This window comes from Vulpes lagopus, chromosome 23, assembly GCF_018345385.1.
Source record: "Vulpes lagopus strain Blue_001 chromosome 23, ASM1834538v1, whole genome shotgun sequence".
Taxonomy (NCBI): Eukaryota; Metazoa; Chordata; class Mammalia; order Carnivora; family Canidae; genus Vulpes; species Vulpes lagopus.
In genome coordinates this window covers 26,155,359-26,181,103 of record NC_054846.1, presented here as the reverse complement: position 1 = coordinate 26,181,103, position 25,745 = coordinate 26,155,359, and the positions used below count along the sequence as shown (strand labels likewise).

Here is a 25,745-nt window from a genome sequence, read left to right as displayed (position 1 = left end):
TTGTTTGTTTGTTTATTTATTTATTTATTTATTTATTTATTTATTTATGATAGACATAGAGAGAGGCAGAGACACAGGAGGAGGGAGAAGCAGGCTCCACGCCGGGAGCCTGACATGGGACTCGATCCCAGGACTCCAGGATCGCGCCCTGGGCCAAAGGCAGGCGCCAAACCACTGAGCCACTCAGGGATCCCCGGAAAAATCTACTTCTTGATAGAGTGGACTCTCCTAGGTAACTTTAACACCAACCAGTTAATTTATTCCATAGCCTCTACTCTGAGTCAAGCTTGGAGTTGGCCATTCTGTGCAGCTTTAAAGTCAGAGCTATGTGAAATAAAAGGAGAATAACACTGAGTTTCTGTTTTCTGAGTACTCAAGATAGAAAACAAGAGACCCAAATGTCTATTAAAGACCTGAAAATAAACTCTTTGGACGTCTGGAGAGCTTTGATAAGATTTAAAAAAAAAAAAAAAAGATTAAAAAAAAAATGTGAGGTACCTGGCCGGCTAAATTGGTAGAGGATGTGATGCTTCATCTTGGGGTCATGAGTTTGAGCCCCATGATGGGCATAGAACTTATATAAAAATAAAAATAAAAGAAAACAAAGAAAATAAATGATATGGGAAAGACATTAATACATCTAAAAAGTCCAAAGCCCAGTGAAGGTTAGGTAATTTATTTCTTTTGTTCGTTGTTAGATAAAACACACTGCTTAGTTGTCTTACATAGTAACTAGAATAATGATTACTTCTGCTAAGGAATTTAACACTGTGTGAGTCTTTACACTACACACTTTGTTATATCACATGATCAATTTCTCGCTACAATTTGAAGAGTAAGTATTGATCTTATATTACAGATGAGGAAATCGGTTCAGAGATGACGTCCTTTGTCCAAGCTCACATTAACTGATAACTGATGATGGAGTCAGGGTTCAAAGCGAGATTTCCCTCAGATTCTAAAGCCTTTATTTTTTTTCAAGGATCCATCTGCCTTTACTTTTTATTGATACCTTGAAGTCAGCAATAAATAAATTTACTTGTCCTTTATCTGTCCTTTACATGTCCTTTATCTCATTTGGTACCTTGAATTGTGTAGGATGGGTATAAGTGTCCTCATTTTACAGAGGAGGGAACTGTGATGCAGATCACTTAGGGACTTGACGATGGACACACAAATTATAAATGGGAGAGCCAGGTCTTAGACTTAATCCTTCCAATCGAAAGTCCATTATTTCATCCCTTTTATAGCACTTCTCTGCCTCCTGTCATTCATGTGACCATGTGAAGTCTTGCCCTTGAAGAATATAATGTTTTCATGGGATTCTAATTATGCTATAGAAAGGCACATGTGTAGACTTGCAAGTAATTTTTAAAAAAACATCCTGGAAAAATATGGACATATTTTAGAGAAGGGAGAAGTATTCATTAGCCTCATGTCTCACTGGGAAAGTCTGCCATAGAAGAGCTCTCATTTGTTTGCTCCCCTGTTCTCCCTTTGAAAATAAAGGGTAGTTGTAAATTTTATTTTCTTTGTTCTCTTTAGATTTGGAATTCTATGACAGGGGGACTAGTACATGTCTATGATGAACACTCAGAGCAAGTCAACTGCTGCCACTTTACCAACAACAGTCATTACCTTCTCTTAGCCACTGCATCAAGTGACTGCTTCCTCAAAGTAAGTATGGATAATGAGAATTACGTAGACAGATTTAATAGGCACATCAGAACATCTCTTTTGATCTTTTTTTTTTTTCATCTCTTTTGATCTTGTATTGATCAGGGGTCTTTTGATTTCAGTGATAGGAACTTCCATATTAGCCTACGCAAAAAAAAAAAAAAAAAGTAAATTATTGGTTTATTTAACTGAAAAGTCTAGAAGGAACATGGCTTTAGATATAACTGATTCCAGATGCCTAAATTATCTTCTTGGAGTCTAACCCCCTTTTCATCTATAGACTCTGTTTCTCTCTTTGTTGGTTTAGGAGTGTTTCTGTGTGGTAGGAAATAGGGCTGTTCTGAGTTACAGGCTTACATGGGTCTTACAGCTTATAGTCACAGAGGAAGAGAAACCTACTCTTTCCCAGATCCCATAGCTTTAATTCTAGAGACTGTTTGACCTGGTTTGGCTTATATGCTCATTGTCAAGTAATTCTACTGTGCCAGTAAGATGGAATCCTTCAATTGGTTAAGGATCACAAATTTAGCCATGTAGAAATGGGACAAATGCAGTGAGATCAGCTCTACTTGAATTATAATTGGGCCTTTATTCACAAGAGAGGTTTTGGTCTTAGAAGGAGGAAGGAAAAAGGTGCTGGTAGGGAAAAAAAAAAAGAAACTAAAACCACAACAGATATGCATTTCATATATGTTTGATAATGCTTTCTAATTATAAAAGGTTTTATCGTTTTTATTTTTCTTAAGTGGCATATTGAAGATAGCTAAATGAAATTTTCTGGGGTCCTAGAAAGATTCACTGACTTCCTTTGGATTATTTTTTGGTTTGGTTTCTGTCATGTATTTTTTAAAATCACACCATCTTTGCAATGGGACATTATAATTTTGGGACTGTTGGGCAAAACATTGCAGTTTGGAAAACCTTATAAACTGTGTATTTGACGTTTAAATAGAGTATTCATTCATTCATTCATTCATTCATTCATTCATTCATTTATTTAAAGATTTTATTTATTCATGAGAGATACAGAGAGAGAGAGAGGCAGAGACACAGACAGAGGGAGAAGCAGGCTCCATGCAGGGAGCCTGACGTGGGACTCGATCCCAGGTCTCCTGGATCAGGCCCTGGGCTGAAGGCAGCGCTAAAACGCTGAGCCACCTGGGCTGCCCTAAATAGAGAATTTTAAAAAGCTTTAGAAAATATTGAAAATTCTCTCTCTCCCCTTCAGTTCAAGAAGCTGAAACTTTTATCTTTTTTCTTTTTTTTCCCCTCCAAAGGAAAACTGACATAGAAGCTCAGTGTGTAAGAGGTAAAGCCCATTGCTCTGGTTGAAGTGGAGTGTGGGCTTGCACTTATTTTTTTTTTTTTTAGAGACCTTATTTATTTAAAAGAGAGTGTGCATGTGCAGGGTAAGGGGCTCCTGGCTCAGCAAGGAGCCTGATGTGGGCTCCTGGGATCTACCAGGATCCTGAGATCATGACCTGAGCCAAAGTCAGATGATTAACCTACTAAGCCACCCAGATGCCCCTGGTCTTGCTTTTCTATGCTCTCTTGTTTCCTTGCGTATTCTACCCAGTATCCGTTTCAGACATGTTTCTGCAATCCCTAGGGGCCTGCCTGCATTGCACAATTTGAAAACACTGGATTGGATTAAAATAACATAATATTAAAATAACTAATATAGACTTATAATCATAGCTCATTTTTACTCAAATATGATTTACCCTATTGAATAAATCCACTTCTAAAAAACTAAGACTTGGGATCCCTGGGTGGCTCAGCGGTTGAGTGCCTGCCTTCGGCCCGGGGCGTGATCCTGGAGACCTGGGATCAAGTCCCACATCGGACGCCCTGCATGGAGCCTGCTTCTCCCTCTGCCTGTGTCTCTGCCTCTCTCTCTCTCTCTGTGTCTCTCATGAATAAATAAATAAAATCTTAAAAAAATAAAAAAGTAAAAAAAAAAAAAAAAACCGAAGACTTCCTCCATGGAGCCTGCTTCTCCCTCTGCCTGTGTTTCTGCCTCTCTTTCTCTCTGTGTCTCTCATGAGTAAATAAATAAAATCTTAAAAATAAAATAAAAAACTAAGACTTCTGAATTATTTATGATTAATTTTTGATGTTTCTTTTTAACACTTAGTAGGGTAAAGTTTGTATTTCCTCATTTTAATTATAGACAAAAAGCTCTAGGATATGAGAGCACAGAGATGTATGGGGTTGAATGGTTAGTCAATGATTTTAATTAAGGACAAGTTTTACTTTAACATCTGCCATATGAGGGGATCCCTGGGTGGTGCAGCGGTTTGGCGCCTGCCTTTGGCCCAGGGCACGATCCTGGAGACCCGGGATCGAATCCCACATCGGGCTCCTGGTGCATGGAGCCTGCTTCTCCCTCTGCCTATGTCTCTGCCTCTCTCTCTCTCTGTGTGTTACTATCATAAATGAATAAAAATTAAAAAAAAAAAAAAAAAGATCTGCCATATGATACCTGCATTACCATGCGGAAAATTAGAATTCACTTCTTATGACTCTCGAACTGAGAGAAGCCAATGAAAATATGTAAATCTGAAGCTGCCCCATGTGACTTGACTTACCTGAAAAATTGGATTTATCTAGGATTGGGATAAAGGAGTTTAGGATGGAGATGGACGTGAAGAACAGGACTTATCTCATTGATCATTTCCAAAGGATTTTTGCCAAGATCAGTTGGTCCTCAGAGAGGACCATAGCCCTTTTTATTTATATTTTATATACTTTTCAAACATACCCAAAAGGAGAGAGTACAATAATGAACCTTTGTGGTATCCGTTGTCTAGCTCTAACTTTTATTAAGTTTAGTTTTGTGATATATCTGGTCCATGTTCGCTTTTCCTCTTTACTCTTTTTTTTTTCAAGTTTATTAATTTTTATTAATCTTTACACTCTATTTGGGGCTTGAACTCAACAACCCCAAGATCAAGAGTTACACAGTCTTACCCAGCCAGATGCCCCTTCCCCAATCTTAAAACTTCTCTTTCTACCATAGATTTGTTGGAATGAGCATACAAATTTCAGGTGACATTTGATTGTTATGTTTCTTAAATCTCTTATTCTGTAGAAGTTGCCCTTCCCCTCTCCCTCTTTTTTATGCCATTGATTCATTAGAGAAATTGAATCATTTGTTCTGTGGATTCTGGATTTGGTTGTTAACTTGCTCTTCAAGCCTATTATATAATGCCTGTCAAATGTATTTATACCTATCTTTGCTTTCTATTTTTTGAGTCCTTTTTTAGAGCATTAATAGATTCAGAGTTTGCATTGGGAAATCTTAGAAATGACCATTTAGGTAACCTAGCATCTAAAAAAATTCGGGGGTGTTTTATTTTACATATTAATACTTCTAGAGCTGAGTATAATAATAATGATTCTTTGTTAAGATAAGCAGTAATTATTTAGTTAGTGTTCAGACTAAATGCCTTAGTAAGCCTTTGGTCCCTTGATAGATTTAGGTGCTGATCTAAGGGCTGCCCCATTACTTGGTAATCACAAGTTCACCTTTGTTGTTTGATACCTTTGCATTACTTACAAATTTAATATTTTTCTGTAATTGAAAGAGCTTAAATGAGAGAGAAGGAAGAACATTATGTAATTTCTAACTTTTCCTCATTCAGTTCTAGTTTTTTAGTTATTTCTTTATCTTTCTCAAATAGCTCTGGGATTTGAATCAAAAAGAATGTCGAAATACCATGTTTGGCCATACAAATTCAGTCAATCACTGCAGATTTTCACCAGATGATAAGCTTTTGGCTAGTTGTTCAGCTGATGGAACATTAAAGGTACGCTTTTGTTTATCATTAAAATTGGTTGTAATTTTGTGGTTTTATGATTTGGTTGTAGGAATAGGTTTCTCTTTTTCACATTTCTATAGGAAGTGCTTCTTTCAACTTCTAGGATATTTAATAGAACTGTAATTGCTTGTTGTAGTGATTTTTTATGAATGGTTTACTGACTTATGCTTTAAAGTTCATATATTTTGAATTCTTATTTTTTAAGCATATATTTTTGGCTTAATAAAATTTTGAGATATTTGGAGTCAATTTGTAAAGGCCCTACTTTTATTTATCCTTTATTCTGCCTTTTAATTCATATTTTCCTCTTGAAAAGTCTTATTTGGGGAAAGACTCAGAACCAGGGAGTACAGTTTATTCAACCTCCTGAAGTTTATAGTCCTAAAATAACCCCTAAGTTCTTTAAATTTTTACTGTCTCAAATAAGATCCCAATCCCACTTTCTTTATTATTTTGGTCTCTACCATCATTCTAGTCTCCTCTTCATCGATTCTCCTTTCCTCCTTTGGTCTTGTCTAATCCGTCTTTCACCTAATCTTTCAGTCTATCTATTCCCCTTTCATTCTATAGTGTTACTCTAGTTCATGCTATCATCCCCTTATGCTTTTGATAGCAGTTTTTTAAGATATATTCTCCATTCCTCCTAATCTTGGTACAGAACTGCTAGCATGGGGTGCCTGGGTGGCTCAGCCATTGAGCGTCTGCTTTCAGCTCAGGGTGTGATCCTGGAGTCCTGAGATTGAGTCCTACATCGGGCTCCCTGCAGAGAGCCTGCTTCTCCCTCTCCTGTGTCTCTGCCTCTCTCTCTCTGTGTCTCTCATGAATAAATAAATGAAATATTAACAAAGAACTGCTAGAATAACTCTTACCACTTTTCAGCTGGGACACAAAAGTACCATATTCTAAGTTGTTATGAACCCAGACTCATCAGGTGCACCTGTAAGGTTCTTTACATTCCATCATTCTGTTACCTCTGTTCCTGGTCACTTTGTTTCTTCTAGCCCCCTTAACCCTAAGCATTCTGGGCAAGATAATTTGGTAGTTAATGTCAGCTACTGTTCCTATATAGATCTCATTACTCTTTATTGGGATTTTTGGCCTGCAGCTCCCTTGCCCATATTTTTTAATAACCCTCAAAACTTTAAAGCCTCCTTTAGAAAGTATTCTCTTATCACATCCATCTATCTGGTTCTGAGTACATCCATCCTTTTAGATATATTTATATATATTAATACAAACTATTCAGTTGTCTTCTCATTTCCTCTTGTAAATGTGCTGTTCGGTTCAGTCATTTTCATGTGTCTTCTTTGCTGAGATTGAATATAGATTTATGATCTACAGAGACCTTGCATCATCTTGTGCTCTCTGAAGTTCATAGTACAGAATTGTACTCAAAACATGCACTCAGTAGATTTTCTTGACATCTATTTTTTCCAGAGAAATACTTGAGCCCTCCTGGACACTATTTTGTTAGAATCAGTAGAGGAGGAGATTTTTTTTTTTTTTTTTTTTTGAGGAGGAGGAGATTTGTTAATGCTAATAGGTAACTCCTCAGTTATAGGAAGGTGAAATCTCTTGATGCTGATCCTCTGGTTGAATCTTTGATCTCTCTTTGCTGACTGAAGATAACTCGTTTTTGTATAAATTACTTCAGGGCATCTAGAAGCCCTTTCTGGGTAGAATTCCACTTTAAAGAATTTTCTAGCCATTAGTAGATGTTGGAAGCATTCTTACATAGAATATTCAGGTAAATAGATTTTGACTTCTCTGACATGTTAGCTACAGATACTAAATATCTATCTCTTCCTTTAGGACATTCTGTATCAGAGGAAGTTTTTCAGAATACCCTTGTAAGGGGAAAAGGATTCTCCCTTTTCTAAGAGAATCTTTGAGTTATATGGACCTGTTATTTCTTGTTTTCTATTAAGTTAATGACTTCAGAAGAAGACATTTTATATCTCAAGTTTTTCCGTCTTCTCACCATTGCCAATACCAAGTTTTGGAAAGATTCCATTTTCCTTACCATTATTAGGTTGTTTAATGTTCAAGACATTTGTGAAACCAGACTATTTATGTTTTATACATTTAAGGTGTGCCATCTTTGCTTTTAGGTATGGTCTGTTCATTCCTAATTGATTTGCCTTATTCACCACAGTTCCAATTCAAACTTCTGCTGTTGTTTTTAAGCCCCCAATGTTGTCACTGCATCCCTTTCATTCTCTGGAGAGAACCTTACCTCATACCTATTCAGAGGGTTGACACCACCCTTTAATAAGAATTCCTCCCTCCATAAGTCTCCTCAAAAATTGCCATAAAAATTCCAGCTCCCTTTCTTTTTTTTTCATCTCAGTTCCCAGAAAGTTCTCTACTTATGGCTACTGTTCCTTTTTTTCTTCTTCCCTTGCACATTGTGCTTCACTGATTATTTCTTCTTTCTTTTTGTATCTTTAGCTTTTCTTCACTTTGGGGTCCTTTCCCACAGCCTACACATGTTCTTGGGCCTTTCTAAAACCCAAAAGTAAAAAACCTTTGATGCTCCATAGATTGTGTTATCCTTTGAAATAGTCATTCTGTTTTTCTCTTTCCCTTTATTGCTAGGCTTCTTAAGCCACCTGTACTTGCCTCCATTTCCTGACTATTCACTCAATTTCAAAAACTTGTTTTAAGCCGGGTCATGTTTTTCTTGTATTTCCTTGAAGCGTGTAAAATCCAGTTTTATTTTCAGTCTCCATTCTTTTTGTTGTAAAGGTTAATGCTTTATTGGATTAGTGTGAAATCTGATACTTTTCTTTATCCAGGCCTCATTCTTTTTGTTGTAATACCAATGGTTACCACTTCTTCCCCCATCAACCACCTATATTTCCTTTTTGAAACTCTCCTCTTCTGAGGTCAGTGTTTTCTACTTTTTCCTTTTATCTCTCTAACCCCTTCTTCTTTGCTTTTTAAAAAATATTTTATTTATTTATATGAGTGAGGTGGAGAGAGAGAGTGTGCAAGCACAAGCAGGGGGAGTGGCAGAGGGAGAAGCAGACTCCCCACTGAGCAAGGAGCCTGATGGAGGGCTTGATCCCAGGACCCTGGAATCATGACCTGAGTAAAAAGCAGACACTAACCAACTTTGTCACCCAGGTGCCCCTCTAACCCCTTCTTTAACTTTTTTACCTGCCCACTACAATATAGCTGCTCCTTAAGCATCTAACCTTGAATACCGCTCCATTACTTTTCTTCCATCCCAGTATCAGTCCCATAGTTTCAACTCTCATCTCTTTAAGTGACTTTCAGATGTATTACTACCTCCAGCCCTCATTTCTTTTGTGTGCTTGTACTTGCTAGTTGTTGTCACTTAGATTATACACTGTGCCTCAAACGTACCATGCTCCACACTGAACTGTATTCTCTTCCAAAACTTGACCCCCTTTTTGTGGTTCCTGTATGTTTAATGATTTTGGTCAGATCAGTATTCAGAAATTACATCGTTGTCACTGGTCACAATTGAGTCACGCAGTATGAGTTATTTCCTTTCTCATACAAGTTCTTGTTTACCTTGGGATTAAATATGCTGTACGTTTAATATTGTTATTTTTAACAAATTATTCTTATTTTTTTAATGCGTTCATCACTAATTCATCTTCAAACTAACACTTTTCAAAATTGCCTCTCAAGTTATTCAAACTTATCAGGTATTTGATAAATTTTCTTTTCTTGGAAATAACTTTCTTGGAGGGCTTTGTCTTGCTCCATTCTGATTGGTAATACTATGAGTGTCTGGCTGCCATCTTGGGACCTCCTTTTATTATTCCCACAATTCCTTTTGCTTTCTTCTTAACTTGAAACTCTGTTTCTTGGAATTTTCTCTCTCTCTCTTTTTTTTTTTTTTAGATTTTATTTATTGATTCATGAGAGACACAGAGAGAGAGAGGCAGAGACACAGGCAGAGGGAGAAGCAGGCTCCATGCAGGGAGCCCAATGCAGGACTCGAATCTGGGAATCCGGGATCACGCCCTGAGCCAAAGGCAGATGCTCAACTGTTCAGCCACCCAGGGAATCCCTGTTCCTTGGATTTCTTGTCATCATTTTTGCTTTATTTTCCCACTGGTGGAGAATCTCTGGCTTCCTAAGAAAGAATCTTTGGGAGATAAATTTTTGAGACTGTGTCTTTATACTTGCTATTTTTGACTACATATAGAATTCTGAGTTGTAAGTAATTTTTCCGGAGAATTTTGGAGACATTATGCCCTTGTCTTCTCTCTTCTAAAGTTTGTCTTGAAAAGTTTGAGGCCATTCTGATTTATATATAATCTATTTTTTTGTCTTGAAACTTTTAAGATCTTTATCTTCAGAAAAAAAATTTTTTTTTAATTTCATAAGTGCCCTGGTGTGGGTTTGTCTTCATTTCTTGTGCTTTGGCATTCAGTGGCTTCTTTCTTTCTTTTTTTTTTTTTTAAGATTTTATTTATTTCTCCATGAGAGAGAGAGAGAGAGAGAGTGTCAGAGACACAGGCAGAAGGAGATACAGGCTCCATGCAGGGAGCCCGATGTGGGACTCGATCCCGGATCCCAGGATCATGCCCTGAGCCAAAGGCAGACACTCAACCACTGAGCTACCCAGGCGTCCCTCGGTGGCTTCTTTCAATTTGGAAATTCAAATACTTCAGTTCTTTAGGCTTACTTTAATTTTTTAAAAAAGATTTATTTATGTATTCATCAGAGACATAGAGAAGCAGGCACTTAGGCAGAGGGAGAAGCAGGCTCCCCGTGGGGAGCCTGATGGCGGGACTTGATCCCAGATTCCAGGATCATGATCGGAGCTAGATTAGCTCAACTGCTGAACCACCCATGCGTCCCTAGGCTTTCTTTAATTATTTAATCTATTCTTCTCTCCTTTTTCTTTTTTTTTTTTTTTTTAAGGTTTTATTCATTCTTGATAGAGAGAGAGAAAGAGAGAGAGGCAGAAACACAGGCAGAGGGAGAAGCAGGCTCCATGCAGGGAGCCCGACATGGGACTTGATCCTGAGTCTCCAGGATCAGGCCCTGGGCTGAAGGCGGTGCTAAACCGCTGAGCTACCCGGCCTGCTCTCTTCTCTCTCTTTTTTTTTTTTTCTAGAATTCCTGTTTGGTTTTTTGGTTATTATTTTTCTCTATTTCTCTTTGTCCATTTGCCCTCCTTTCTGGAAGATTTCTTTAGCTTTATTTTCTAGCTTTACTTTCTAATCCTTCGTTGGATTTTTAATTTCTGGTGTCATATTTTTAAGTACCCAGTCTTCTGATCCAGAAGAATTCTGTTCCTTTTTCATTTTATCCTATTTTTGTTTCATGGATGCAGTTATCTTTTTGTGGGTGTTAATAGTTTTTTTTTAAATTCATATTCCTGTATAGTCGATGTTTTCTGTGTTGGTTTTGGTTTCTGCTGTCTTTTAGAAATATAGCTTAGCTGTCTGACCTTGTGTATATCTACAGATGGTTTCTGACTTACGATGGTTTAAGGTTTTTCAACTTCATGATGGTGCAAAAATGATACACATGCAGTAGAAACTGTACTTCAAATTTTGAATTTTAATCTTTCCCCTGGATAGTGATATGCAGTATTGATCCTCACTTGTGATGCTGAGCAGTGGCAATGAGCTGTAGCTCCTAGTCTCCCATGCAGTCATGAGAGTGAACAACCGATACACTTAGAACCTGTCTGTAGCACTACCCTGTTATTTGCTTTTGTACAGTATTTAATAAATTATATGAGATATTCAACATTTTATTATAAAATAGGCTTTCTTAGATGATCTTGCCTGGTCGTAGGCTAATGTTAGTGTTCTGAGCACGCTTAAGGTAGATGAGCTGTATTAAATGCATTTTCAACTTATTATAGGTTTATTGGGAGGTAAGTTGAAGAAGATCTGTATATGTAGTAGATATATATCCTGCTCATATTTAAGAATGCAGCACTAAAAGGCTGGTAAGGAATTGTAAGCTTGCTTTTTGTGAGTTTCCCTGTAGGGTAATCTGCCTTCCATTTTTGATGGCAAACTCCTAATGTCATATTCTTTAGATCTTTTGTCTTGATCTTGTTGGATATTCAGAGAAGAATCTTCAGTCTCCTACTTGTAGGGTATAAGTCTGGTTGGCAGGTTCTGAGATGTTTAGGTAGAGATCTCAACATTTGGGATCTAGACTTTCTCTTAATTTCTCTATTTTCAAAATGGTGACCCTGCTCTTAATTGTGCAGGGTGTAGAAAAACCCTCTACTCTTCAGCTAGAGTAGAGATATAGCAACCTGGATTGCATAGTTGTGGAGGGGATTTCAAGGGATTTGTAGTGATACTCCACCTTTATCAGAAGGTACCTGGTGCAACACTTCCTTAGCTTTTTAGGAGTTTTATGTTATGAATTGGGCTGCTTCTTGGCTTTCCCCATGGTGTGCTTAGGATTCAGTTTTTATTTTTTATTTTATTTTATTTTATTTTTTTTAAAATTAAACCTACTCTCGCTTTCTTTTTTTTTTTTTTTAATTTTTATTTATTTATGATAGTCACACAGAGAGAGAGAGAGAGAGAGGCAGAGACATAGGCAGAGGGAGAAGCAGGCTCCATGCACCGGGAGCCCGAAGCGGGATTCAATCCCGGGTCTCCAGGATCGCGCCCTGGGCCAAAGGCAGGCGCTAAACCGCTGCGCCACCCAGGGATCCCAGGATTCAGTTTTTAGGAGCCTCCTTATCACTTGTCTTTCTTCTTTTTATCCTTTACATTTTGTGGTTGTTAACTCTTCCTCCTTTCTTGTTTGTCTTGTGAACTATGCCTATGGAGAAAAATTTTCCCTACCATTGTTTTATGTGGATTTTGGGAAGACATGAAGATGAATGTATGTGTTCCATCTGCATCTTTAACCTGAACCCTATTTCCTTCAGTAACACTATTGTTTCTACTCACCTGTGCTTGAAACACAAGAAGAATCTATCTGTTCACTTAAAATGTATTTTTTTGATTATCTATTGAATACCTACTATGTGCCAGATACTGGCATTTGGGTTTTAAATACTAAAAACAAAACACCAAACAATTAGTTTCTGGCCTGAAGTTGTTCAGATTCCAGTTGGAGAGAGAGATAAGGGAATTGACGAGTTATGGAAATGGCAAAAGGGGGCCCTGAAAATAGGTGAGGACTGTGTCCAGGATGTGTTCAGGCACCTGGTGCTGTACCCAAACTGCAGCCTGTTTTCTCTTTTCATTGTCTTTCCTTTCCCATTTTGTACTTAAGCTTATTCTGATCCTTTAGCCTAGAATCTAGGCCGTAGAGTATTCCTCTTGTCTTTTTAGTGTCAAAATTCTGTCCATCCTAAATTGGTCTACAGTAGGCTAATCTTCAGGAGGAGACAGTGGTGTCCACCTCTGCAAAAACTCTTCCCTCAAGTCCAAAGCTTGGGTCTAACATGCCCACTCTGCTGTATCTTTTCTTCTCAAATGACACATCTGAGGTACCTTGTCTGAGAGTCACTTAAAGGCTTGTCTTACCTCCTTGATTGACCTGTAAAGTCCTTGGGAGAGGTATCTATACCTGATTTATTTATATAATCTCAAAGTGACTAGCATAGTGGTTAATGTGTTCAAGATGATAAACCTTTGCTGTGTCCCTTCAAATCAAATTAAGACTTGTCCAAACTCAAAAGAAAACAGTGTTAAAAGTCTTCAGGGACAGGATTTTGACTTCATGTGTGAGTATCAAAATGTGATTGTAGAGTACAGAGCACTAGCAGTGGGGGAGAGACATTATTGCACTCTTGGTGAGAACTACCGTATTTGTGGCAGCTTTCCCACAGTGCTGTTAAGCCAGTATCGTTAGTCGGCTCATGCTGATAGACATATAGTAAGCAGAGGTCCTGCAAAATGATGTTGGATAACAGCATTTCAAGGTCAAAGTCTTCTAAAGCTTTTGCCTTCTGAGAGGATGAAAAACTGTAAAGCTGTTTCCTGCCCCAAATGGCTCTGTAATCGTCTAAGCATTTTACAGGGTATGTTGATCAGCATGTGTTTTTCAGGCCCTGTTGATGAACCATTTCAAAATGTAAGTTTTATTTAAAAATTGCCATTTAAAACTCAAGGCCCAGTGTGCACATGGGCCCTTGATATAGTTTGGTGACTTGCTGAAAATCAAATGCTGGTATTTACTTGGTCCCCTGATATGTGAAATTTCATCACACTTGGGTAGAAGCTGAAGTCAGGTCCAGATGCAGAATATAGTTTAGACAGATTTAATGAAATTGGGCTGTGTTAGTTTTTTTGTCTTTCTTTCTTAAATCCAGGCAGTAGTTGCTTTGTTTTTCATATTAAGAGTGAAATGGTGTGATTTCTCATATATCTACTTGATGTGACTAAAGCTTCTGGCATTTATATGTAGGTTTTTTTTTTTTTTTTTCCTAAGTATCAAGAAAGGCTGTTTTAGTATCTGATGTCTCTTGCTTTATCCAGTTTATCCATATTTGTTGCAAGGGTAAGAGTTTTGGTATTGGGTGTATATAATATGTCTGTGGACTTGAGAGAGAATTAAAAATGTGCCTGGTCAGAATAAATCTGGTTTTATCTTGGAGCTGTTCTTTGGAAACGGAGGTAAAGCCTAGGAAACAGCTTATTTATTTATTATTATTATTATTTGTCCTTGTCCTTGGCCAACCCTTGGTCTGAGCATGGCAGCCATTATCACTCTATGAAGCTGGGATGCTGCTTAAGGCCTAGGGGACTGAAGTCTTCTTGAAGGACTTTTTCTTTGTGCTGTTCAGGTGGCTCTGCTAGTGAGTGAGTTTAGAGTCTTTTGAATCACATTCCTCAGGATTCAGTTGTTTTAGAGCTCTGTTTGCCCCCACCATACACACAAGGTGCTTTGCTTCTTTCCAGCATATTCTTTGTTTTCTGTTTTCAGGGACTTCCTTATGTCTCTGGATGCTTTGCTATGTTTTTAACATGCCATAGACTGGGCCTTGTGTGGTGTCCAGGCTGTGCATACAGTCGATGGAGGCAAACTTCATGCCTGGCACAGCAGAGGGCAGCAGTGGCAAGTTGTGAGTCTCCTCTCACTTTTTTTCTACTCTCATCCTTACTGTCAACACCTAATCTTTAGCCTCCTTCACACCATGCAAGGAGTTTTTAGTATTTTACTTAGTTTTATATTCTGCATTTTGCATTTCTGGCAGTGCTTCTAGTTTTGTGTTTGTTTTTGTTTTTTTTTCTTTTTGGGAAGGTGGTGAAATAAGCTGGAGTACTTAATTTAAAAGTTTTATAAAAAGTCATGCATAAGTGAAAGTAATTCATGAGAAAAAGTGAATATTTGCATGACATTTAATCCAGGTGGAATTCTAGAGGTGTGATTTGAGATTAAAACAAATCTAAACATTTTTTTTAATCTTTGCAATCTGAAGCTTTGGGATGTAAAATCAGCAAATGAGAGGAAAAGCATTAATGTGAAGCAGTTCTTCCTAAATTCAGAGGAGCCTCAAGAGGATATGGAAGTGATAGTGAAATGTTGTTCATGGTCTGCTGATGGCACTAGGATAATGGTGGCAGCAAAAAATAAAATCTTTGTAAGTATCATTATTTTAACAAGCCAAAATTAGCCTGATTTAAAGAAGATGAAAATGTCAAATTGATTTTTGCGTTGTATACTTTATTGATATAAAGAAAGGATAGCTGTATGATTTTGGGGAGGCTCTCTAACTTCATAGTTCTCAAAACTGTGCTCCAGGGGATGTTGGTAGGCTTTGTGAGGAGAGGTCTCCATGGTCACACAGATTTGGGAAATATCATGTGTTGTTTTCCCCCATTAGAGTTACTCAGTGTATGCTAACATACTTAAGGCCTCCAGAAGTTCAGTAATATAGAAGTAATTTATATTGTTAATCCAGTGTTTCTCAAATTTATTTAAAACATGGAATACTTTCTGCATCACTTTTTTAAAAAATTTTGAGTACATTGGTTATTGGTTTAGGTGATTTTCAAAGTGCTTTTCTGTTAGCCTGTTCTAATTGTTAGGTTTTTACTTTTTACTACCCAATAATGAAGACAGCTGCCTATTCCATACTTCTTAAATTTCCTCTGTGGCTCTCCTCCATTAATTTTTAAGTATGACCTGTCCTGGGAAGCATTTTAAGTATGGTTTCCTGTCTTTTGCTGTCAGCTCCTGATGCTGCGCTGCTTACCATCTGTGCATGCTTGAAGGGCTCTGTGTTCACAAAACATACTCATGGCTTCCACTGGAAGCCCATGCCTTGGTCTTAAATCACAACGCTGTATTGGTATAAATATTTTTTGTCATTTGGCAAAAACTTCAGAAGAAAGAGTATATCCAACATTTAAAAATCTTTTAAAAGTTTAAGTTTGCATTATTCAGAAATAGCTTTTTTTGTTCAAAAATGGGGAAATGATTGTAATGGAGTAATTTGTTATCCTCGAAGAGAAATATAAATAGTTGAGCTAACTTTTTTTTAGTTGAGCTAATTTCATGTTAGCAAGCCTCTGCTCTATATTATTTCGATCATCTTCATTTATGAATATCCATTTCCTCTTATGAATAAACAAGCATTCAGGAGAACTTCTGTGTATGTTAATTTGGCTAGGCTATTCATTTAGTCACAAAAGTTTTAATTCTCCCTAGGCCAGCTTGAAACATCATCTGTGATAAATTTTTCTTTATAAGAAACATGTTTCAAGATGAGCAGTATTTTAAAAGTATGCTTATACTGATTTGTATTTTATTTATGACTGTCAATAATTATGCCAGTTATCAGTAATTGTATCTTTTCAGGACTTCAAAAAATTTATTTATTTATTAATTTAAATTTTTTTTTTAAGGACTTAAAAATTTAGATTCAGTTTGAGTATAGCATATTTTTTTAAAGTATTTTACTTTCACCTATTTTATATTGACAGCTATTTGACATTCATACTGGTGGCTTATTGGCAGAAATCCATACAGGCCATCACAGCACCATCCAGTACTGTGACTTCTCCCCCCAGAATCATTTGGCAGTAGTGGCTTTGTCCCAGTGCTGTGTGGAGGTGAGTGGTTTACTTACTCTTTGAAGTTAGGTCTCCAGAAGTACAAAGATGCCAAAGAATGGGCTCCTTAAACCATTAACTACTGAGGATGTTTGAGAAGTAGTAGAGCATTTTCTTCACAACATAATGACCTATAGCTTTAGGATATTAAACTGTATAGCCAGCTTTCTTACTTTAGCAGTGATCAAAGATTTGATTTAACAGTATGACAGGGAATGACAGTGTCACCAAATATTTATTGAATGGCTAGCATGTGCCAAGGTCTGGGGACACAGTGGAATGACCACTGGTTTCCTGGGCAGAAACAATGGCATCTCTTAAACAATATAGGCATGGACTCTTCTGTAAAAAAAATAAGAGATGAGTCTAGTTCAGATTTCTTAGATCATTGAGAAGAATAAGATGAAAGTTGGGTTTAGAATTGGTTAACTTAGGATGTTCATTGGTAAACACTAATGAATAAAATGACTCTTATAAATTACCTATATTTATAATTTTGTACTTACCTGATAGATTTTATATTCAGAGTCCGTACCTAATTGATCCTGGAAGAATTTCAGGAATAAAATGGTCTGTGAATGGCCATGTTTTTTTTAAAAAGCAGTGAATTTCTGGTATTTTTTTCTCTAAGATGGATTAGTTTTTCCAAGCTTTGTTACTACTTACTCCTTGCGTGGGCCTTACCATAAGGTAATTTGAAGATCCTTGTGATGACAATCCAAGAAGGTGGGTATGGGCCTTTATCTGGAAAATAGAGAAATCTACTTGGTTCACAGTCTATCCTCCAAGGAAACTTGACTACTGCAAGCACTTCTTTCATGTTCTGTGCTTATTTCAGCAATTTTTAGTGAGCTTGACAGCCTTGTCCCTTACTGCAAAGCTGTTGGGGTAAGAATTTCTGAGCTGTAGCCATTCAGCATGGAAATACACATAAGATGAGAGAGTGGATGTATTCTGTAAACTCTACTTAATTCCAAGTACAGAAGCAAATACAGTGCAACTAACCCTAAAGAACGTTCCTGCCAAGAATTTACCCATTGGAAGCATAGGCAGTGAGTGTGAACAAGCTCCAGCCCTGTTTGAAGTGGTGGGAAGAAGTAGGGTGCTGTGGGCATTGTTCTTTTTAGCAAAGTCCTTGAATTGAAAGATTCAAATATGCTAGGAGATCTTGTACCTTACCTTAGATCCTCAGAGTAGATATGGTTAGAGATTTCCTCTCTCTGGGTTTTTGTCAGGATTTTTAGGAAGAATGGAGGAGCAACTCCTTTTTCAGCCTTTCCTGTCACTTCTAAATCTCTACTCTCTGCTATTAGAAAGCTCCAGGAAATATTGCCTTTTTTTTTTTTTTTTTTTAAACAGTAAGGACTTGGTTTGGGGGGCTCTGAGAAATGATGGGAGAGAACAAGAAGGAAAAAGGGAAGTATTTTCAAGGGAGAGTTTTTAGTTCTGGAACTACTTTCACTTTTGGCCTTTAGCTCTGTATGTCCACAGGAGCTTGGACTCTAGTGATTAGGCAAAAAAAATTTTATAAAATTAATTTATAACCATAGAACTCACTGATTGAAAACCACTGGGCATGTGATGAAGTACTTGTTTTGTCCATGCTTGTTCTGAAAGCATAAAGTAGGTCTGTCATTCAGAGTGTAATGAGAGGAATTCAGGCACATATGGTACTTCATTAGACTGGAATATATTTGAGTAATTTACAGCAGAACTCAGGACAAAGTACAGTCAGGGTGGCAGACACTGACAATTTGTAATATGCATGAGTAACAGAAATGTGTACATGTACAATTAGCATATTCATTTATTGTAGGGTTTTGCTATTAGTTGAAATGAGGATTAGATGACAGTGGAAAATAGTCTATTTTTTTGATGATTAAAAAAGATAAAATGTTTGCATGATGCCAAATCAAAGCTTTATAATGTTATATTCAGAGAAGTCTTGCTTTCATCCCTAACCCTTCCCTCCAGTCTTTTTCTACTTCCTCAAGTAGGTAACTTTTGTTTTTATTTTAACATTCCAACATTTTTTTGTACATATAAGCAGATATCTGTGTGCATTTTATTTATTAATATTTTATTTATTTGACAGAGGGAGAGTGGCAGGCAGCAAGAGAGGGAGAAGCAGAGAGAGGGAGGGAGAAGCAGGCTCTCTCCTTAGCAAGGAGCCCAGTGTAGGGCCGATGTGGGGTTCTATCCCAGGAACCTGGGATCATGACCTGAGCTGAAGGCAGAGGCTTAACTGACTGAGCCATTCAGGTGCTCTCTGTATGCATTTTAAATAAATAAATAAAATCTCCATATCTGTATCTGTGTTTATATTTACATTTATTTTTCATCTCTTATATACTGTGGATGTATCCAGATGTGTGTGTGTATAGTGTAATATATGTATATTTTTCTGTAGAAATATATATGATATACTCTTTGCTTATTTTCTGTAAAGAATCTGTCCCACTGACTAGTCACTGGGTGTTTTTATAGTTAAATAATATTCCATTATGTAGTTTATTCAGTTCCTTATTGATGGTCATTTGGGTTGTTTGCAGTTTTTTGCTATTAAAAGTAAGATGCAATGAATAATCTTGCATAAGGCATTCTGTAATTTTGCTAGTTTGTTTTGGGGCTATATTCATAGAAGTGAAATTACTGGTTTACTTTTTCTATTTTCAGTATTCTTGATATGTTCAAAATGCTTATGAATGTGATTTCCTATGTGCTATGTTTATTTTGTAGTTGTGGAATATGGACTCATGTTTAAAAGTGGCTGATTGCAGAGGACATTTAAGTTGGGTTCATTGTGTGATGTTTTCTCCCGATGGATCATCATTTTTGACATCTTCTGATGACCAGACAATCAGGGTGAGAAATACTGAGATCTTCATTTTAGACATTTATTGATGTGTACATCTAAGAAACTAAGAAATTAATGAGCAGTATTAGGGGAGTTAAAACAAGAAACTACTAGGTTCGTATTTATCCTTGAAAAGTGATATTATGTGGACTGTAACAGTCTCATTTATTTCATACATGTTCATTGAGTATTACACTGAGCCAGGTGCTGGAGAAGTCCAATGATTAAACTGTATTTTGGTTAATTAAAACATATTACTAGGTAATATATTGACTTAATTTTTTACTTTCCTTCACCTTAAATTTTCACATCCAATTACTTGCCAATTCTAATGGATTCTGCCTTTCCATTTTCTGTCATTTATTTCCACTTTTTTTTTTTTTTTAAAGGGAGAGAGAGAGGTGGGGACGGAGAAGGGCAGAGGGAGAGGAAGAGAGAGAATCTTAAGCAGCCTCTACATGCAGTGCAAGCCCGATGTAGGGTTTTATCTCACACCCCTAAGATCATGACCTGAGCCAAAATCAAGAGTAGATGCTTAGCCAACTGAGCCACCCAGGAACCCTTATTTCTGCTTTTTCATTTAAAGTTCAGGTGTTCATTACATGTTGCCCCCCCCCCCCTTTCTCTCTCTTTAAAGATTTTGTTATTTTAAAGTAATATCTGTGCCCAACATGGGGCTTGACCTCAACAACCGAGATCCAGAGACACACACTGTGTACTGATTGAGCCACTCAGGCGCCCCAGCATGTTGCCTCTCTTAATGTATTAGTCTTTGGCACAGTCTTTTCTTTCTTGGTTTTCTGTATGCTGCTTCCAAGATACTTTCTTCATGTACAACACAGTCATGTCATTTTTGCTCAAAAACAGATAGTGACTTTCTTGGCTACTAAAAGGAAGTAGGTACTCCTAAGTCTACACTGAACTTCTCCACAGTATGGCCTCATTCTGCTCTAGTCTTTCTTTTGGTTTATTCCTACAGGTAACCTAGACTAGACTGCTCACATTTTCTCAATACCCTGTAGTTCCCTGTTTCTTTTGCTTATGTTGTTTCTTATGTTTGGAATACCCCATTTCCCTGTCTCGTTCCTTGTTGAAATCTTAACAATCCTACAAGTTTTTCCAAGCCTGCAAAGCCCTTCCTAGTATTCCTTTTGGGGGAATGTCTCTCTCCTTAATGTCATATTATTCTATGTCCTTTTCTTATGGTACTTACCAAATTCTGCTATAAGTATAGATTTGCTCTACTTTTCACCTTCTGTATTCCACTGCTCCCCCAGCTTGTTCACACATCTTCCAACAGTAAGGTCTTTGAGGCCAGGGACCCTGGTTTACCCCTGCAGCATCTAATATAGTGTTTTATACATGTTGTAGCTGAAGTTTTTTGTTTTTTGTTTTTTACTATTTACTGTATGCTAGACATTATGTGAAGTACTATACTTATATTTGCTAATTCTCACAGCAGTCCTTTTTGCAGCTGAGGAAATAGTTCCAGAAAGGTTAAGTCAGTTCTGCTTTAAGTGCCAGTCTCAATAAACTTGAACCAGAATGTAAATCAGCTCCCCTCTTTCTTCATCAAGAAGTCTTGTTAAAAAAAGATCTTTTTAAAAAAAGATTTTATTCATTTGACAGAGAGAGCACAAGCAAGGAGAAAGGCAGAGAGAGAGGGAGAGGCAAGGGTCCCCACTGACCAGGGAGCCCAACGTGGGGCTCAGTCCCAGGACCCTGGGATTATGACCTGAGCTGAAGACAGATATTTATTAAACCCACCAAGTCACTGTGGTGCCCTTGTTAAGAAGAGATTAATCATATCACTAAGCATACTGCCAACAGTGTGTTAGTGATATAGTTGATTTACATCCTGGTGCAGGCACCTTATCTTGGTATCAGATAGTTTGAGGACCAGCAGGAGTTCTTACTTTGATTAGCAGTGCGTTAAGTAACCTGCCCAAAGTTGCAGCTTTAGGTGGAACAGGAGTTCATACTTGGGCATTTTGGCTCTAGCACCCATTATTCTTAATACGAACTACTACCGTTATAGCATGTAATTAACAAATATTTGTTGAATTATAATCTAATAATTGAGAATTTTGTAACATCATAGGTATTTTGAGTGTGAAGCATGGTTTGTATGTTGCTTTAAGAATCTAAGCCACCTTTTTACATATTTTGGGATATGGTTATCTTATTTTTGTTTTTTTAATCTCTTAATTAGCTCTGGGAGACCAAAAAAGTATGTAAGAACTCTGCTATAGTGTTAAAGCAAGAAATAGATGTTGTGTTTCAAGAAAATGAAGTGATGGTTCTTGCAGTTGACAATATAAAACGTCTGCAGGTGAGTATTTTTCAGAAAACAATTGGAAAAATTGTTTTGATTGAGCTCAATTTACATTTTCCTTGTTTGGTTTTAGACTTGGGATTAGGCATAATTGTGTAGTATCTAACAGATGCTCGGTAGGTATTCTCGGTAGGTATTAGTTGAATAAATATGTGGGTCTTGAGCTGAGGCCTAAATATGCTTGTATTTAGAATGAAAAAAGTGATACTTTGTTGCACTTCATTTCTTTCCTGTTGGATCACATTCCTTGATTTGCATGGAATCCAGGAGAACTTGAGACAGACCGAGGGTCGGATGGAGTTTAACAAGCTCTAAAGCTGTAAAGCTCCATTTGATGTAGTAGGAAGAACGGTGACTGTTCACTCCGGGGATACAGGTACAGCTTAGGCTTTATTGCCAGCTGGTTTTGTGTGATGGTTGAGTAAATTGTACACTTCTCCGAGCCTCATTTTCTTCACCTATAAGGTCCTTTTTATCTTCAGAAATCTGAGCTGGATATAGAGAGAGTGAAGGTGGAATCCAAATTCTGGAGACAAATATGTGGGAGTAAATGGTCTGTGATGTGTGGTAATTTCTCCCTGTCTACTGTTGGGGTCAGAGTCAAGGTGTGAGATACCCCGTGGTCTACATTTTACAAGATTGATTGATTGATTGATTGATTGATTCATGAGAGATAGAGAGAGGCAGAGGGAGAAGCAGACTCCATGCAGGGATCCCCACATTTTACAAGTTTTATTATCATCCTTAATATGTTGAGGGTGGAGCTCCTAATGCTCTGTATTTCTGGGATGATTTGGTTGGGAGTGTGGAATTGAGTGTGCATGTCTTGTTAACTGATTTTTAGCAGACTTGGGATATTTTTCATGGCAATTTTCTTGTCAAATTTAGTGTCCTTAAGCTTGTATTACCTTTATTAAAATAGTTGTCATAACTGTGAGACTTCAAAAAGAAGTCATCTCACTATAAAAGTATTTTATTCTGTGTCAGTGATTGTGGGAGAATTTAGGGGATAGTTAAACTGACAAAAAATAGTTCCATTTAAATGAACAAAACATTTTTAGTCACTACTTAGGAAAATATGGACAATGAGAGAATGAAGAATAATTCATATAATTCATAAATTGAGAGAATGAAGATAAATTCAGCTTTTAGCAATTCAGTCTCATTTTGAATACCTAATAGATCAGAATCTGCTGGGTAAGATGTTGTAAAATAAAGGCTACCTTGATCGATCCCCTGTAATCTTTGTACCTGAAACAAATATGACTGCTTATTTCATGTTGAGAAATGATTTAAGACTTTTAGAATGTAATAGAGATAGCTGACAGTTGATTCAAGCTTGAGAAGTAGTTTCTCTGGTCACATTTTTTTTTTTAAGATTTTTATTTATTTATTCATGAAAGAGAGAGAGAGGCAGAGACACAGGCAGAGGGAGAAGCAGGCTCCATGCAGGGAGCTCGACATGGGACTCGATCCTGGGACTCCAGGATCACGCCCTGGGCCAAAGGCAGGCGCCAAACTGCTGAGCCACCCAGGGATCCCCCCCCCGGTCACATATTTTAGTCGAATAATGAGAACTTTATTAATGAGACTTAAAAAAATAATCATTGGCATTGGTACATATTATGAAATTAGGCAAGTCCAGCCACCCAGATTATGCTTATGGGTTCTCCAAAGCTCCTTTCTCCTCCTCTCAAAAAGGTAAAGAATCTTAATTTATATTGTTTTGTGTGCAATTTAGAGGATATAAAACCCATTTTTATTTGAATATGGCTTTTATGTATCCTCAGTCCCGTTTCACAAGCCCCCTTGAAAAATATCCAAAAAGTATACTTTAACAAACGATAACCCTATTAAAATGGGCTTTGTGAAGAAATGGAAAACAGGGTGCAGAGCTAGCTGTGGGATTATAAATCAGACAGATGTGTCTCAGGTGGTGGGCACAGCAGCTGCTTTTAAACCTTTAAAGCTCATTTTATTTTATGAAAATGTATTTGAACCACAAAAGTGAAATGAAATGAAGGTGTGAAGTGCTAAATGCAGCTGCTGAGACTAGGATAGGGCTTTGTTGTTCCCCTGGGAGCTCTTGTTGGTTATTTTCTGTGTTTCATTTTATTTTTTCAATTGAAGTCTCTATTCTAAAAAACAGAAACTGCTCTTACAGCCTCATAACTGATTGTGCCTTATTTTTCATTAGCTCATTAATGGAAAAACAGGTCAGATTGATTATCTGATTGAAGCTCAGGTTAGTTGCTGTTGCCTAAGTCCACATCTTCAGTACATTGCATTTGGAGGTGAAGATGGAGCCGTTGAGGTATTGTGTTCCAGTCTTCAGAGTCCTTCTGTGCAGGGAAGTTATTTATTTAAAATGAATTATGTGTCTGGTGTTGTAGACTTACACTAAAGAAACCTTTCTGTGGTATATTAATCATTAGTCTTCTGTTAGCCTAAAAATCATCTTACAATCCTGTTGGTGGTGTATTTTTCAGATTGCCTTTACTACTGTCTCTCATACCTTTTGTCTCTTTGTGTTCTCATTGTCTACCTAGTTGTTTTGCTGTTCTCCAAGTATATCAAATACTGTCAGAGACTTAGCTATCTGTGCAAAGAGCATTTTTTTTTCTCTCCTTAGAGACTCAGCCTTTGGTGTCTTTTCCATTTTGGTTCTGATAAGGTTCATTGGGGATGTCTGTGCAGGGTTGCCTAATGCCTACCTGTTTCACCAACCCTTTCTGTTCTACCTTAGTATTAGAAGTATTCCTCTTTACCACCTGAAATCCTTGATAAAGAAGACCAAATAGATCTTTAAAAATGCCAAAAAAGTATAATAAAAATGATTTTATCACAAAGCACGCTGTCTTTAGTTGAAGAATAGTTTTTCAAAGAACATTGGTTCCTTTTCTCACCCAAACTTTTTGAAATTATTTCTTAATTTATTAATTGTGACACTAGCCACATGTATTTTACTTTGGATTTATTTTATAACTAGATACACAAATATTCTCCAGTCTGTATTGCCCCACAAAGAGGAGACTATGTGTTTATAGACAGAGCGAAGAAGGGAGCATTTAGAAAGTGATGTCAGTATTATATATTTGGCCATTTGGCATGGGTTGAGTTAAGGTTTTGTTTTGTTTCTTTTCATTGTGAAAAATTATTTTGAAGATGGGTGCTGTTCTGAAAAAAGCATATTATGGATGTTTTTTTAGCAAGGGATCGTTGACATTTATGACTGAACCTTAGTTTTCCCTCAGTCTTCTGTCTCAGATTGGTGTATATTATTATTCATTCTTAAAGGATCTTTGCTTCCTCTCTTCTTTTTACCTTGTTGTCAAGCCAGCCCTACTTTTTTTGTTTTTACTATCTAAATGTCTTGAAATAAGCCATAGAGATAGTTTAAGGAAATAATTCAGGAAACACACATGTGCCTCATCCATATCTCTGTCCTCCTCAAAGTCATAAAATAATATAAATACTATTAATTACCAATATTTAACTCTGTTTAACCTGTAAGATGACATTTTCATGTGGTTGGGCATAGAATCATCAAATAATAACAGCTACCATTTTTAGGTATTTATCATATTATTTTATGGAATTACTATAACGCCCTGGATGGTAGGTGATGTTATTCCTGTTTTACAGATGTCTGAACTCCTAGTTTCCACAACTTTCATTAAATCAGTAAATGGCAGAACTAGAATTCAAACCCTGGGTCTCTGAGTCATGGTGTTCAACTATGATGCTAGCCTGCCTTTGTTTGTCCTATGCAATTGTAAGATGGTCTGTCCTGCTCATTGGGGAACCCTCTCACTCACACAGTTTGCCTTTTATCAGACACACAGGTTAGGTTTGAATTTCTATAATGTCCTATATTAGCATCATTTGTATTTTCCTTAGGCTTCCTTGAGTACATTTAATTTGGGCAAAAGAACTTGTTTTGTTTTGTTTTTGGTGAGTTCACTTGAAAGCCTTTTTGACATAAGTCATTAGTTTTTGAGTTCTGTTACCACTTT

General features: G+C 37.1%; 1 protein-coding gene across 6 annotated transcripts in view; it reads left to right on the top strand.

Annotated features, from left to right (window-relative positions):
- Positions 1–25,745, top strand: part of APAF1 (apoptotic peptidase activating factor 1) — an 85,515-nt gene that overhangs the window by 39,387 nt on the left and 20,383 nt on the right. For 5 of the 6 annotated variants that reach the window (XM_041738299.1, XM_041738300.1, XM_041738301.1 and 2 more), the window contains 7 exons: positions 1,546–1,677; positions 5,364–5,489; positions 14,902–15,063; positions 16,409–16,537; positions 19,277–19,402; positions 21,607–21,726; positions 23,927–24,043. In XM_041738299.1, the coding sequence (XP_041594233.1) occupies positions 1,546–1,677; positions 5,364–5,489; positions 14,902–15,063; positions 16,409–16,537; positions 19,277–19,402; positions 21,607–21,726; positions 23,927–24,043 (912 nt within the window). The remainder of the gene's footprint in view (positions 1–1,545; positions 1,678–5,363; positions 5,490–14,901; positions 15,064–16,408; positions 16,538–19,276; positions 19,403–21,606; positions 21,727–23,926; positions 24,044–25,745) is intronic. The other variant, XM_041738302.1, reaches the window with a different exon arrangement.